This window comes from Amblyomma mixtum, chromosome 2 (assembly GCF_055824585.1).
Source record: "Amblyomma mixtum isolate Tamu chromosome 2, ASM5582458v1, whole genome shotgun sequence".
In the NCBI taxonomy this organism is placed as follows: domain Eukaryota; kingdom Metazoa; phylum Arthropoda; class Arachnida; order Ixodida; family Ixodidae; genus Amblyomma; species Amblyomma mixtum.
This window is the reverse complement of record NC_143013.1, coordinates 305,936,840-305,953,788: the sequence shown is the minus strand read 5'-3', so window position 1 is coordinate 305,953,788 and position 16,949 is coordinate 305,936,840. Positions and strand designations below refer to the sequence as shown.

General features: G+C 48.7%; 1 protein-coding gene across 3 annotated transcripts in view; it reads left to right on the top strand.

The window, feature by feature from the left end:
* The window catches only part of LOC149364804 (uncharacterized), a 227,313-nt gene that overhangs the window by 106,229 nt on the left and 104,135 nt on the right, over window positions 1-16,949 (top strand). For all 3 annotated transcript variants that reach the window (XM_089574737.1, XM_089574736.1, XM_089574735.1), the window contains one exon: window positions 16,488-16,602. In XM_089574737.1, the coding sequence (XP_089430863.1) occupies window positions 16,488-16,602 (115 nt within the window). The remainder of the gene's footprint in view (window positions 1-16,487; window positions 16,603-16,949) is intronic.

Genomic DNA, 16,949 nt, shown 5'->3' with positions numbered 1-16,949 from the left:
TACAGTGGTACAAGTACAAGTATTACTGGGAGAGAGAGGACGCAGGGAAAAAAGCTGCTTGAATGCAGCTTGACAGGCACCCTGCGCCCACACTGCTGAGGCAACGTATTGCCTCAGTTGTTAGTTTACAAGACAGCTACAGGTGAGGCACTCGAAAACAATAAATAAAGTATCAACATGAATATAATATCTACAGTGGCACTTAAACATTAGTATCACAATCACAACAAAAAGCGTCATAAATACTCCAAAAACCAAAAGCATCACATCAACCAGGTGTACAACAGCAGAATTCACACGTGTTACAGCTTTAATCACAGTTCGGAACAAGTTGTAATTAAATGTCTTCAAAAAGATACAAAATGGTTTTTAAGCTCTTTACCGTGATGCATTTTAGCGATATGTTGTTATTTTCTAAAATGTTTAGGTATTTTGACAGAATAAAAGATAAAGATTGCATACCGTATTTGGTCCGACAAAGAGGCAGTGACCAAGGAAAATGAGAGCGGGTATCGTAGACGATTGAACAGCGAGACATTTTTAGAAGTGAGAGAGTGGTTTCATTGTTAGTAAAAACCGCAGTTTTGTACATTGATAGCAATCTGAAAGGAAACAAAGAAGTGAACTTTAGAATGCCAAATTTAATGAAGTATGGATGTGTGTGGGTCTGCCTCGATACGTTTGCTATGAGTCTAATTGCCCGCTTTTGTACTGTTATTAGTTTGGATATGTTGTGCTGGGTCGTCGTTCCCCAAACTGTGAGACAGTAAGTCAGTGATGGGAGAAAGAATGCTTGATAAATGAGGACCTTTACTCGAGACGGAAGTGTGTCCCTATGTTGGCAAATAAGACCGTTGAAGCGATTCAGTTTTTTCCGAACATGATTGACCTGTTCGTCCCAGGTGAGACACTCTGAGAAGATAACTCCTAAGCATTTTATGTTTTTCACGATTGCAATTGTTTTGCCTCCTAATGATAGGGTGAAATTGGTGTGAACAGTTTTGTTTCTTGTTCGGTATAAGACGGCCTTCGTTTTTTCAGAATTAACTTTTAGATGATTATTTCTTGACCACTCGTGAAGATATTCCAGAAACTTATTTGCTCGCGAAAATAATTCGGCTTCTGTGCTACCCGACAACAGTGCTGTAATATCATCAGCAAAGGCCACAAGGTCAACGGCAGGGGTAGAAAAGAGGTCATTAATGTAAACAAGAAAAAGTAAGGGCCCCATTATGCTGCCCTGGGGAACACCAGAGAGAAGTGGCTCAAGGCTAGATAACTTGTTATTATGAGAAACCATTTGTCTGCGATGAGCTAAGTATGATTTGAGCAGAGACAAAGTGACTCCCCTAATTCCGTAGTGTTCCAGTTTTTGCAGCAGCAGATTATGGTTGAGCAAGTCGAAGGCTTTTGAAAAATCGACATAAATGCCAAGAACCAGGCATTTCTTCTCAAAGGCTTCAACTATTAGTTCTTTTTGTTTAATCAAAGCTGTCTCTGTCGATTTTTTAGGCCTAAAGCCAAACTGTTGGTCAGATAGGACACCATGCTTATCTAAAAATTTAGTTATTCTGGAACACATAATTTTTTCTAAACCCTTTGATAACACAGGCAGGATCGAGATCGGCCGGTAATTTGATAATTCTGATGTGTCGCCTCCTTTATGAATGGCAATAACTTTTGCGACTTGCATTTCTGTCGGAAAGATCCCTGTAGCGAGAGCAATGTTGTAAATGTGAGTTAACGGTACAGCAAGTAAGTCAATAATAAACTTAAAAGGTTTTATGCGGAATCCATCTTTGTCCTCTGCACTGCTACATTTTAGGTTGCTAAAAACTGTTACGACTTCAGTTTCAGTTGTGGGGAAAAGGAATATAGACTCGGCAACAATTGGTGTTTGCAAAGCGTAGCCGGGATTCGGTGCGGTGGAAGAAAGTAGGGTTTTTGTGATACTCGAAAAATGTTCATTAAATGCATTTGAGAGATCGTCTCCGGTAATAACGATGCCGTCTTTCATTACTGAGGTAACAGGAGATTTGGGATTTCGGTTTAAGAGTTTGTTTAGTTGGAACCATTTCGCACTCACATTTTTACCAGACATGGATGAGAAAGTGCTGTTGTAGTAATTGAACTTCGCGGATTTCAGCTCTCGGTTAAGAGAATTGCGGTATTTCTTGTATTTCTCTAGCTTTGACGGGTCGCGGGATTTAATAAACTGTGCAAACAGCTTTTCTTTAACCTTTATTTTGCGCAGTAGGTCTTGCGTTAACCACGGCTTTTTAGCTTTTTGTTTCCGAGGACGATCAACCAAGAAGCATTTATCGTACACAGCCTTTAGTTTCTTAACCAGGATGCTGTATGCGTCATTCGCATCCTTTGAGCGCATCACATCATCCCACCTAGCTGCACACATATCCGTTCGGAAGCGTTCCAGGGTTATCATATCTATGCGCTGATAGCTATTGCAAACTTTTTGTCGGGCAGAATTGGACCTTGCAGCAGGAATGAAAGCGAAAGTTGGAATGTGGTCACTTACGTCTGATAGAAGTGTGCCAGCCTTTGCATTAGAAATTTCCGAGTTAGTAGCGATGATATCTAGAGAGGAAGATGTTGAGCAGGTTATGCGAGTGGGAGTATTGATAAGGTTTGAAAGTCCGTAAGCATCAAAAAGGGACATAATTTCTGTTTGTCTGGTCGAGATGCTTTGCATGTCAACGTTCACGTCACCCGCTAAAACCAGTGATTGTCGATTGGTGGACACATAATCAAAAAGGCTTTCAAGCATATCAAGGCATTTCTCGAAACTACCGTCTGGGGGGCGATATAAAACAGTGTAAACTTCGCGATCATGCTCAACAGTTTGCATTTCATAGTCAGCAGTAGATAAAGTGAACTGTTTTACCTCTGTAACTGCGCGAGTATTCAAAACTTGGATTGAAACGCCACCACCTTTGCGGTCAGATCTATTGAGGGCAAAATGCGTGTAGCCCTCTAAAATTAAATAGTTCGATTCGTCATGATACCAGGTTTCTGTGAACATTACGACTTCAAAGGAAAATTTAAAAGAGTCGAAAAGTGACTGTATTTCATCGTTCTTGTTGTTCAACGATCGGCAATTCAAATGGAAAATCTTCAGACTTGGTTCCTCGGCAACCTTGTTTAAAGCTACCGGAGCAAGCAAATGATAACTCTCCATTTACAAGAGGAGCCATCGATTTAGTGCACTGACTTAGGTCATTTTGTTCACGTCCTCAGTGGTCATAATCTTTAGCACTTTGCTCTTTTCCATTTTCCGTGCGTAGATTTGACCTCCACGGACCCAGACAAATTTCCAGCCTGACTCACTTTTCTTTGTGATTGCCAGTGCTAGCAAACGCTTGCGATCAGGGCATAAATGCTCATTTATATACACCTGTGTCTTTTCCTTGAACCCAAGTTCTTTGCAGGAAAGGTTCTTATTGCTTCTCGCTTTTAGAAGGACTGCATCGCGTTTTTTGCGGAGGACGAACTGGGCAACAACGTTAAATGCAGAAGGGTTTCCATACACAGGAACGCGATGGCATGCATCAAGGTCTGAGGCCGAGATTTCTTCGCCAATAACGTTACCGATTTTTCCCATGATTTCCGCTAGATCCTCCTCCGGTTCAACGGGTATACCTTTGATTTCTATGTTAGCATTTCTTGAATATTGTTCACATTGCACCAAGCGTGCCTCGCAGATTTTAGTCTGAGTTGTTAGCCAGTCACATCGCTCTTGCAATGCTTCATTCGTCTTTCGCAGATGCTCATTTTCATCAAGTGATTTCTTAAGGTCATCTTTCATTTCATCGTACTTCTCGCTTATGAAGTTCAGGCTGCTTTTTATGTCTCTGAGTTCTGAGCGGATGTCCCGCTCAAGGGATTCTTTGAAAGCTTTCAAGTCACCTTTAATTTCATTCTTCAGATCTTCAAACGCACTTAGCAAATCCTTATTTGGCATGATTGCACGAGGAACGCGGTTTCAATGCAAATACAGTTTCATGCAAAAAATGGCAGCAGTGGCGTAGCAGCTTTAAAGTACAGAACGAGCGGTTATGTCACAATTTTCAAAGCACCAACCTGCACAAGAAAGAGCCGGGATAGCCAGGTAAGTGGGAGTGCCGTCCGTGCTGCTCACGCCACAGCCGCCTTGTAAAAAGTCGTCCGGTCAGTCGTCACGTTTTATAGATGCAAATGCGTTGACGTCACAGCTTATCCAGGCGTAGCTTGTGCGCAGGCGTGCCGATAACTGTCGATGCGGTTCTCCGATTCCCATGCGCTGAAGTCGACGTTGCTCACACGAGGCCAGTGGTACTGCACAAGAAAGAGCCGGGATAGCCAGGTAAGTGGGAGTGCCGTCCGTGCTGCTCACGCCACAGCCGCCACAGCCGCAGTGTTTAGTGCATGGTTGACTGTGACATCCCAACATATTCGGAACGAACAGCAGTTCTTTTGAAGATCCGATCGGCAGGCAACGGTCATGTTACTGTATTCATGTGACACAGTTTAAGTAACGCAGTAGACAGTTTTATAGAAGCGCTATTTGTGTCGCATGTGTCTTGAAACGTTATTCTCTGTTCTTACTTTGTCATCGCACATTTTTCCCTATGCATCTTCGTAACCCGCAAAATATGAATTTAAGCCAATAATATAGTCAATAAGTTTATTTTCCAGGTTCAGCTGGAGGGTTTCCTGGCTAAAAGCTGCCTGGGCAGCTTGACTGGGTCCAGGAAACCGCTAAAGCAGTAGCACACGAGCGGCACAAGAAATTTTCCAAAACCAGTCACACATACAGTAGTAGATTAAATACAACAAACACTCGACACATATATACACTGACTCAAATAGTGCAAAAAAAAAAAAAAGATGAGAACACTGAAATGGTCATAGATAAGTTGAAGGGAAGAGTACATTAACACTCAACCAAACGTTCAACAACCAAGAAGTGGAGGCATAGAATGACATTTGAACAAAATATTTCCGCAGCTCAGCTTTTTATATCCCGTTGTATGTTGATATGTGTTTAAAACATGGGACAGGTTATAAGACAACTTTCCCGAACTTTGCCCATGCACGTATGTGTTCGTTGCGCAATAGTCAAGAGTTACCTTAAAGCTGCGACATGAAGCCTTTAGCTGCGCGTGGATCGCGGATCCGCCCTCCCTGGTAGAAAGTGTCTAACGCTGAGCGAAGTAGACGCTGCCATTTATTTCATTTAATTACACGGGGCGTTCACCAAAAAAGAAAAATGGATGAAGAACCGCAGTCGGCGACTGCGGCGGTGCTTTGACGTAAGCTTCGAGGCCACCCTCATCAGGCGCACTCGAAGCGTGTGAGAAAGGGGTCCACTTGACAAACGGTGCCCGCTGTCTCTTCCAATGTTCCGGGGACCGCTCCCAACATGGCGGCCTGCCCCTTGTCGTCGTCGTCGTCGTTTCTGGGGCGTACCGCCCACGAGGTGGCCGCCGAGCAATTGTGCCGCCGTGCCAGGCGAGAAACACCGTCGACGTCTCCGACTGCGGCGCCAGCAGAGAACTCGCCGGGGCGCCACACGTGTCTAGGTCCCGGTGGCGCTGGCGCCAAACAGTACCCCCCCCCCCCCCCCCCCCTCCAACATCCCGTTTCATCGCTTGGCTCGTTTGTGTTTTCCGCTCTAGTATCACTGTTTTCACGCGTTGGCGGTGCGGGCTGGACTGTTCTATTTTCATATTTTTTCTTGCTCATTCTGCTCTTTGTTTTCAGGGGTGCCTCGGTTGCATCCGCAACATTTTTTCATTACATAATGGTCCATAATCTCTGCTACTTCTCTATTTACTGAACTACCTTGTATGACTGGCCGTCATCGTGCTGTTTGCCGGCTTCTAAGCGGTCGGAACCTCGACAAGCTCTTCGAGCTCTAAGTCCCGTACTCCTCCTTTTCAAAGGAAATAAAAGTTGATTGATTGATTGATTGATTGATTGATTGATTGATCGATTGATTGATTGATTGATTGATTGATTGATTGATTGATTGATTGATTGATTGATTGATTGATTGATTGATTGATTGATTGATTGATTGATTGATTGATTGATTGATTGATTGATTGATTGATTGATTGATTTGTCGCTCCCGAGCAGGTTGCACTGTCAGTGGGTGACTAAATATGTTGTCAGTCACAAGAAAGCATAAGAAAAGCGCTTTCACCATGAATGTTCCAAGAAATTCCAGCAGCTGTTGGGCCGTACTCTTGCTGCGAATCCAAAATGTCCATATGCTCTACCTCTTTATGCAAAGACTATCTTCCACAGCAGCCAGTGGCGTCGGCTACTGGTATAAATTTGTATAAATGACGTCATACGTACGTGAGCGATAGGTGGCTGCGGTTTGCAGCGCGATGTTTGACGCCAAGCGCAGTCAAACGACTTGATGCTCCCAGCACGCTGCCATCCAAGTCCACTGCGTCCTCAGCGTTACGCTCTCGGTCGTTCGCTATGCAAAGTGCGAACGTGCTGTTATGCTTTCGACACTTGACATGCGCGTTGTCAGCGCCATTAGGTGCATCGAGAACATCGTAGAACGGAAAATCCCTTGGCTCAGCAATAATCTCGTTGCATCGCCCGAATTGGTGCACAGGTCCGGATTTCGGATTCCGAAATTTGAAGAATTCCTTCCGAAAAGAATTCTAGTCCACTCGCCCAACCTCAAATGGCCGAAATTAATGCGGCGTCCTTTACTACCGCCTGCCTAAACATTCGCAATGTTGCCAAAAAGCTGACATGAGCGACAGAAAGGCCACAAGTCAAAATTTCGCCAAGGACTCAATTTCACACTCTGCAGGCCGTGCACGGATTGCATCGTTGATGACCGGTGACGGTCGGTATGAATATAAACGAGCGTATGCAAGGACTATGTCTTTCTGAAAATTCTTTTTGGTGCCAAGACTCAATCATAATGATTTCACGCTTCAAATCAAACCGATACGCGTATCTAGGCAACCTGCAATTAAATTTGCTGTGTCGATCGCAGCGCCGTAACACACAGCCTAGCGGTAGGAGCAAGCAATGGCAAGCATTTTACATGCTTGCCCCGCCACCTGCTTGCGCTTATAGGCATGAGATTCCGCGCTTTTGAAGTCATACGTGACATGCTTCAACTGAATGGCCACGTCAAAAACACTTAGACAAGGAATGTTAGCCATACGCGCGCCTCTGATCGTTCAGAATGTGGTCTCGCGCTTATCGCGACACAAGTGGCTGACGGCCGCAGTTTTTAGGCTTAATTGCCCTGGAACAATTGCAGCGTCGCCTGGGCACTGCAGGTTGTCTAAGAATGTATCCCTCTTCATTCTACACGTCTATATTGTTTTCCTGGCCGAATACTTTATTGTACCAAAATAGAACTTTGTCAGTCATTGCTTTGGAAAAAAAGTAAACGTAGTACACAGAACGTAACAGGATAAAAGAGAGGAATTATGGGAAACGAAACAAAACGAAGCAGTTAGAAGAACGATAGAAATGAAATGTGAGCTCATGTCATTTCGAGTATGGGTGAGCCCAAGGAAAAGTTTACGTCGGTTAGTGAGTCCAAGCCAAAGCAAGCTAGATGAGCCTGTGTACGGCTTAGGGTGAACATGAGTGAGTCTTAGCTCATAATCCGGAAGAGATTTTGTTGATAAGATAAACACGAAGAAGCCCGCTATGTTTAGGTCTGAGCAGTAGGGAAATAGTTGATTAGTCTATACCGTCATGCTTCTGAATGGGACGAGGGGTGTGTTTAGCGTGGCGACAGAGCTGCCAGCAGGCGTCTCCACCGCCGACAGCAAAGTGGTTACGCATCGCTGCCTCGCAGGAATTCCTCCAACCAGTGCGCCTGACCACACGCGTAGTCATTACTACTTCACCGCAACTCACTGCGTAACTGCCTACTCCACAGTAAGCGCGACTGCGCAGCGTCCTGCTTGATTAATGAAGACGATCTTAAAATGTTTCCTCGCTCGGATTGCTGGCCCGTTCGAGCTCAAATCTTGCACAGGCATCGCAGTGCGCGCCGCATGTTTTGTCAAACGCTGTGTTTGGCGGTGGTGCCTGCTTCGATCTCGCGATAAAGAAATAATTGTTGCTCGACGTCGCCTCCGGCGCTCCGCGTTGAGACTTTATGTACTCCAGGTGGCATGCTGTGTGGGCCGCTTTAGGGGGTCTCAGTGCCCGCGGGCGACGGCGAACTATTATTTCTCTATCGGAAGGACTAGGCTGAGCAAGTGGCGCTGCGCGGGACCAACGTTATGAAAACGCCACCAGGAAACGCGATCTGCGCGCGAGATTCGAGCGCGGACGGACGATCGGTGCTCAGGCAACAAACCGTTTTAACGCCGTCTCCGGTAATTATGTAAGGTGCGGTCTGCGCAGTGGCAGAGAGACAGTGTGGTGCGGAAAGCGCGATGCAGGAATTGCGGTGCGAATGAGGACGAGTGGTGAAAAAACTCGGCAGCCGGCCTCGTGCCTACTTGGGTCGTAACGAGTTCTGCGCGACACTTTTCCGGACGCCGGTGGAAGCCGGCGCGAGTGCCTCGGTGATCGAGACGAGGCCGAGGAACTATCAACAGCGATGTTAGTCAGCCCGGGTACAAAACGCCTGCACGTGGGTTGATTGTATGCCAGCTGCTGATCGGTCAGTCAGCTCTGATGTCGTCACCGGCTGCTGTTTAATTCATTCTTTTAAGGTGGCACTGCAGTGTGGGGGATCCAGTGTCGACGCTCTACATGGGTGCTGCGGAAGAAAGGATCCTCTCTAGACCTCAAATCGGACACTTGCTTTCTCCCTCCCTCTCTCCCTCACCCATTTCATCACTAACTCACTCGCCCCAATTAATCCCTCACTTGCTCTCCGGATCACTCACTCACTTACCCAATCAATCAATCAATCAATCAATCAATCAATCAATCAATCAATCAATCAATCAATCAATCAATCGCTTGTCCAATATCTCACTTGCTAATACATTGTGGACAGAGATGACACCTCAAACGTCACTAATAGTAGATTAGCTGCAGCCCTCTCATCTTCAGCCCTGAAACACAGTAGAAATCAGAGTGCACAGCTCGGACAAGTTTTTGTCAGAGCTATACTATTCACCACTTGGCCGTGGTTCATTCATTGCCGTAACCTTCCACTACCTCGGAGCATTTCTTTATTTGCGTGATGGACGCGGACGTTGCAACCATGGTTTGAACATCCCTGGTTGCTGTATTTCGGTGGTCGCGGCGGGCCAAAGCACTATGTTGATTGCCTTGAGGTCGTAGTCCCGGTTCTTGATTGCAGTGGAGAACTTCAGAAGTCGGGGAAACGCAAGCGAAGCCCTTGCGCTTACATTACGGCGCAGGTTGCGCTAAGCACCGGTTGTGGTTGCTCAACTGGATGCAAAGACACGCTGCCTGTCACCACGGAGCCTTTCGTCACCCGCGACCCGTCAGTCGCGACGTAGAGCTGCGCCCGCTGCAATTAGCATAACACCGCTCCTGGCTCCGCATCTGAACCTTTCGGCTGTGCTAGAAGAAGCGATTATTCATGGCACCGAACAAGAAATTGTAGTGCTCGTGTTTTGTATTTTGTTAATCATGCGTGCTTTGTCAGTGTGAATACTGCAGTACGTGGTTAAAGAAAACAAATAATGGGCGAATGCCCTTCTTCCGAGAAACTACAAAATCTGCATGGTGCGCTCTGAAGACAAGTCAGCAGTCCTAAAACCACGGGTGATGTCGTTGCTATTCTTTAAATCTCCCATCTAAAGTCAAAACTATGACATGGCTAGTTCGGAAGTGCCAAGGTTTGATTTTTGGTTAAAGGGAAGCCGGGGAAAATGGATATTAGTTAACAAAATGGAATAATCGAGGTAAAAAACGAGGAAGAAGAAGAGAAAAGCAGAAGGAAAGAAATAAAGAAAAAAAGATGGAAATGAAGAGAGAAATTGAAAAAAAAAATCGTAGCATTGCTACCCACACAAGTAATGTGCCGACCACGTGCTTCTGCAGAGTGCGCATGCGCATAAGTCACTGAAAAGAAATGCGGACAACAGCGGCAGCCTTCAGCGTGGAGACGGCACACGTTGAATACCGACCGATCCCCGAGAGTTGTCGAGAAGACGGCACATCTATCACCGACATTCCTGGCATTAAAGCGACAGTATCTCGGGCGTTTCAATGGCCGAGAGGCGCCCGGTCTTGTTCGGGTTGCCTCCTCGTCGACACAATGCACAACAAAAAAAAGAAGAAAACGCGATCCCCCCATCGACCCTACAGCCAAGCGACTGCTTTCCCGCACAGAGCGCTCGTTACAGCGACGCGATGTTGATGCGGATACCACGCGCCATAAGCACAGGGCATGCGCCCAGTGTATCTCTTTGACCCGCGCTCTCAGCTCGCGCAATCATCGCGATTTTTTCGGCCCCCTTTCGAGAGCGTTGTTGGAGCCGCGCTGTGACGGGCTCGAGCAATGCGGGGAAGCCCAGCCCAGTGTGTTAGTGCTTGACTTTCGAAAAGTGGGGGGAGGGGGGAGGGAGCTCTATTACGCCGTCGTCGTTCGCGAAGCGTTTCCCAATGACTGTTGCTGCTGCTGTGTGCCGATGTGTGGCCCCCGCGTTGGCCTGCCGGGTCCGCAATGAGTGCCCCACCTCCTTTCCCTTTCACTCCCTCCTCTTCCTTCGCTGCTTCGTCCGAGGCGAAGCCTTGCACCGACGCGCAGCCAGTCGCCCGTGGCCGGCGCGGAGCCGGAAATTGGACGCGCCTGCCGCCACCGACGCCGCTCCCGCTGCTCTTGCTGCAAGCGCGCTCTCGTTTTTTTTTTTGTTTTTTTTTTCGCTTCTTTCAGTCCCTTTGCACCGCTTCTTACTTTCTCTCTCTCATTCACTCTCTCCGTTTACGGTGACTCGCTTTTTTCCTTGAGCTGCTTGTTGCAGCGAGGGGGTACGGCTAGTCTTTAAAAAAGCGCGCGGTTCTTCAGGCGGAGTCCGCTCCTTTTCTCCAAGGTTAGTGCGCTCGCAAGTAGCGCGAGAAGGGAAACGCGACTGGCCGCCGGCGCTCGCCTTCGCTTCACAAGCGAAGCAGAGAGAAGAGAGGGAGGGAAGGGGTGAAAGGAAAAAAAGAAAATGAAATCGAGGAGCGGTAAGGCGCTAGGCGTGACAAGCACGGGCCGAAGCGCTTCGCAAACGCCGAGTATAGGGGCGAGAGGCGCATATGCTTTCGGGCCCTGTTATCTAACTCCCAAACAAAATATTACGTACTTTGGCCGTATCGGTACAGTGACCACGCGAGGCGTTTAGGCTCAACGGTTTGTTTACAGCGCTTTCTTTTTTCCTGTTCAAATACCCGGCTTGGAAGGGCCGCTACAGCGCGTGCAGAACGGGTTCTACGAGTGGCAGTATACTTGTTGTCGGATATTGCATGCCGCACGGGTGGTGATGTCGCGCTGAGGGATTGCATAGGTAGGGTATGCCACATAGGTGTGATGTCCCGCTGAGGTGACGCCTAGTTTGTGCATGCCACACGGTTAGTGATGTCGTGCTGGTTTATGTCTAAGCGCTCAGTGCCATTGGGGTGGTGTGATGCCGCAGTGAGGGGATGCCATCATCACCCGCATAGCATGCACCACCTAGTCATTACCAGATATACTGTCACTCGTGGACCTTATGCGACATCACCGCAGCGCGGACGTGTGAGGTCGAGGACATTATCTCTTTGGTGTCGGCTCAAGTGTGCGTTAAGCTTTCCGTTGTCTTCTGATCGCCTTCCCCATCGCCTAGCCCACACCAGAATCCTCTTAGAACGTAACAGCGCCTGTCCTGTGTTTTTAGTGTTCCTTCTGTCCTCGTTCCGTAGCGCTGTTGTGAATCTGTTTATTAAGCATGAACCAACTAGCCCACACCAGAATCCTCTTCCCCATTGCCCTATCGAATACTTTACATCTACTTGCTGAGCGGCCACGCTTAAAGACAACAGATCTAGAGGAATGACATTTTCTCGCACAAGTGCAATTGAAACCAAATAACTTGGTGGGTGACGCGTTCCAACGTCACCGCGGCATCAATCAACTGTAGACGCCACTGGAAGTAACCACTCGCTCCTTGGCAGTACGTTCGGTAAATTGTCAAGTGCCTGAATAACTTTGGAGCGTCTTGCGCTTTACTACTGTGTTGCGTCCTAGTAGCCCGGCTAGGAGGACATTTATTTATGGTGGATGTTCCTTAACACACTGGTTTTCTTACACATGATCACAAGGCGCGCTCTTGAAAATCCAGCCTGAAGCCTGGACTATCAAAGAGCGTGTGTGGCCAATAACACTTCTGTTGAGCCTAGTTGGTGCATGATAATACCACAGATGATCGATGTGCGCAAAACTAGACAATCCACGCACAGGTACAGTTGCGCCTGTCCTTGTGTTTCTCTCGTGTACGTGGATTGTCTCTAATGTTTGGCGCACATCGATCATCTGTGTGGCCAAGTTCAACCAGTGTTATTTTAACAAGGTGCACCTATACTCATTTTGGCACCGCCAAGTCCCGCGGCTAAAGCTGAAGATTCCTCACTATACTGGATAAGCCCGCGGTACTCAGAACAAACTGACGAACAACAATAACAATTTTATTGAGTTGCGCGAGGGCGTAAAGCTGGCGCGTTAAGACTGCGCTGCCCTAAACGTGCATTGTAAGCTGAGGTCAGTTCCAGATCAAATTTTGCGGGACTGATGAAACCCGATTGGTGGAATATTTGAAGGTCAATTTTAGCGCGGCGTTTCGACAACTCGTGCGTTCGGCTAAAACTAGCGAAAATACTTGTTTGTCATGTGTCAAATAATCAGACACGACGCAAAACGTTTCGTCGCATAGGGACGTCCCTGGGTTCATCTGGGCCGCGAGTAACTTCCTTTCAGAGGCGTTGAATAACGTGCGCGAGTGTCGCAGCATTAAGTACGCGCCAAAAAACGGCTACAGCCCCATGAAACTAAACTCGCAATCTGCTGTTCATCCGTCAAGGCGTCAAGTTCCCCATAAAGTTCATCATTTCGCTATCCCTATTGAACATTGCTTCATGCGATGTTCTGACATCGACCAGAAAGTCTGGGCTTCTTACCGGTGTTGTTTCTGAATATACCTATTAAAGAGCCTGCGCCAAGTTTTCCTAAGAATAACCAGTAATGCAGGGGGTGCAGCGTAGAACAAAAACGCTAGCTCCATGAATATTAGCTGTCCTAAGGAGGAGACTTTGTGAAGTCATGCCAAACCAATCAGCGCCAGGGCTAACCTTTCTAGGCGTGGTGTCATAGCGTCTTCTCCTTAGGATGGCGAATCCGGTACTACCACGATTGCTATGTGTTGTATACCTCGTGCATTCCACAAACCTGTCAGTCAAACAGACGTACTTTCTCCCGTTATTTTTCGTGCTGCGTGCAGCTTGTGCTGTTTTACTATGTGAAACTAACAAACCACAAGATGGCTAGATGTTATGGTGCGGACTCTGTGTTGATCCATCCCATTCTCGTCTTCGCCATTCCCATGTTCCTCGCTAGACAGTGCAAGCATTTTGCTCGTCTTCAAACTTAGAAGACACACTCCACCAACAATGTTATCTTCTGCCATCACGCAGTGCTTCGAAGGCGTGTGAAGCACACGCGATAGTGACGGCGAAGTCTTAATACCATTGTTGGATGCATCGCAAGCAGAAATCAAACGAGGCTGGTGCAAGCACTGCCCTGGCGAGAAGCAGATAATAAATAAAGGCCTGACATGGCACAGTTCTGGTCTTAGAACGGAGCAGTCTAAGGTTCGATTCATTGGTTTCTACCAGCGGTGTTTGTCTTTGGACAGAGTAATCTTGACGGGTCGTTTCTGAGAAAGGCTGAATAACGGGCGCCTGATACACTACCAGGGTTTTGCTGGAAGCTGGCTGACGCCCCATCGGAGCCCGTAATGACTAAAGATGCTTTGCATCCGCCCGACTTTCCCGTTATCTCTCGCGGCGCTGACGTAATCCTTGGCTCGGTTCCGGGAGAAGAATCGGTTCCCGCTGCCCTTTTGCGCGGCGAGCATCCGTGCCCGTAACGTGGTGGCACTCTCTCGGACCACGCGTCGCCGCAGGCATCGGCGGCCCTGGGGCGGCGGTGGTTCTCGGCTGAAGCCAAAGCTTTGTCGCGAGCGATGCGTATCGGCGCGAGGAGCGCGCGGTGCCGAACCGATACGGCGCGTCCTTCGGGCCGCCCTTTGTTCCGGTCGACAATGGCCGCGCGCGTCGCGTGCGGCTCGCGTGGCGGACAATGGAAGGGGGCGACTTTTTAAACTGGGCCACGTTGCGTCAAGCCGCACACGCGCGAGGAGGGGGGGTAGCAGCCACTTTCGCGCGGCCCGCGCCTCGAAGAAAAACTGGGCCGGTCGGCCGGACCCGGGCCTCGCGCGCCTCCGCCCTTGGCGGCCTCCCCTAATGACCCAACCCCCCTTCGTCCCGCCGCTGTGCCCGGGGCGGTGTGTGTGTGGACGACGGCGACGTGCGACACGGGAGCCGCGGTCACCTTGCGCGAGCACGCCCGCGTTAAAGCGGTGAATCTTATGGGCTGCATGCCACCACGCCCTGCGCCGCCGAGGAAGTCCGGTGCGCGGTGTTTTTTACTATGTCCCGACATGCCGGCCGATGCCCCCGGCTTCCGTTCTGGCGGACGTTTGCTTTTTTTTTTTAATTTTGGAAAGCTGCAAAGGCAGAAAATGACTTGAAAAAATGAACAGCCACTGAGTCTAATACGTTGCTGCTTCTCCATATAACCTCTTGTTCAATGTCTCCGTGGTAGCGCTATCTGCATTGAATCTTCTACCATTGCCAACAGTTCACTTCAAGAGACTGGTTTACCGCATAACCTTCCAAGTCGATTGTCACAGGGATTCGTATGACAGTGGCACATCGCTGAACTGGGGCTGCTCTGGGACGGCCGCCAAGCTGCGACGGCCGTGCGGAAGGTAAAATACTTGCGCGGCTGTAAACTGGGATTGGTGGACGTCATTTCAGGAGAATGGCAGTTGCCCTGCTAAAGTGACTACGTTGCCCTAATTAATGTTGTGCTACGAAATTATCCTCCGAACATTCGAAACTAGTGCAAATTATGCAGCTGCATATTTGCTATGAACGTTGCCGCGATATATTCTGCCTTTCATACCACCATGTTATGTGGCACCAAAATGTCCAGCGGGTGCAAACTACTGAAGGCCAAGAGGTCGCCGATCGACTGTCGTTCTCTCGGAGACTTCCTTGAGCTTGTCTGTTTTGTCAGATAATTCTGGCTCACGGGGAAAATGCTGGACATAGCGTTCGCAGGCAGTACCCGTTTCTTGGGTGCATTCAAAAGAACCTTGACATTGAACTCGGCGCAGTACACGATTTGGATATCATTTGCTGGAACCGCTTTGCGCAGACACTGTCGTTCCGTTGCAATATCCTATCTGCTCTAGGGATAGCTCGGCACCAAATTTCAAGGCGAGCAGGCTCCGACGGAGCTTTAAAAAGTATCATCCCATCTGGGCAAGTCTGGTAGCCCGGTCTCAAGTTGGGTAGAAAGCGCTTCCTACCCTTAATCGCGTCGAGTCGGATTGTGGACCCGGTACACTTTTAGGTCTGCCGCAGCCACAGCCAGCACATCACAGCCACCAGGCACACAGGTCACGACGACCATCCACAGGGTCGACGTGCTCCACCACGTGAGCTTGGGCAACAATCACCGCAGCTAGTACCAAATCGCGGCACAAAAGGCTTGATCTAAAAACATTGTTCGTTCACGGTGCCCACCACCACGTAGAAGCACAGAACCTCACGTTCACGCCTTGAGATGCATTCTGGTAACACAAAACATGCTCAAATATAGCTTTAAATGCCACCGAAAGCCGTACACTCCGCTTAGCTGCACAGGCAGCCCACAGCGCCTCAGCGCCCCCGCGCCGCAGCGGTCGGCAGATGTACTAGAAACGCGAACATTATCTATGCGTGCGCTCCGCCATGCGGCCGGTCAGTGTCAACACCTATATATAGCCTTACACCGTGAATTTATCGGCGACTTTTGGAGGGGGGATATTTAATCATCTCGTTTCTTGGACTTTCTTCGTCAAAGAACGGTTTCCCACACAAAAAAAAAAGTTCATTTCTTGCATGGCGGGCAGGCCTCACCGACAAATCCGCCACTGCGAAGTTTGTCTCAGGCACCATGGGGCGCGGCAGGACCCACGCATCCATACAAGTTAGAAGTGTATACGTTTTTGTTTAAAAGGGCACGCGCCCATTTTCTTTTGTCCCGTTATGCTGCGCTCAGTCTTCATAGTCTGGAAGGCTAAATTAAGCTTAGAACTTACGCTTTTAAGTTTTCCTGCTTTTTGATCAAGCGTACTTGGCGAGTATCGAAGATCTATCTGTGCTTGACCTGGGAGAAGGGTTGACGGAACGGGTTGCTACGCTCTGTGGCGCAGGTGTTCCTGGAGCTGAGCCGGGGCTCAGCTGGTGGCCGCCAGGAGCTTCGGCTTGCCTGCCTCGAGTCCCTGGAGCCGCCGCCCAGTACGCCGCTGTCCCACACGTCCGCCAACGGTGAGTATTGTGCACACCCCTTTCCACCTTTTTGAAACGGCTCTGCTCTGCCCTCTGCACTGCTTCCCCCGTTGCAAGGGTAAAAAAGTGGTTTCGATGAAAGAAAAGACGCCGTAACTCTCTCATCATCTGGTAAACACCCCGCCCGCGCCTTGAAGGAAAGGAGAAAGGAGGGATAGAAAGAAAGAAGAGCGAAATAGCCGCTGTAGTGCAGGGCTATGGATAAATTTCCACTACCTGGGGTTATTTAACGTGATCTGGCGTCGTACAATACGCGGGTGTCTTGCATTTCGCCTCCATCGAAATGCGGCGGCTGCGGCCGGGATTGATTACGCGTCCTCGGGTTC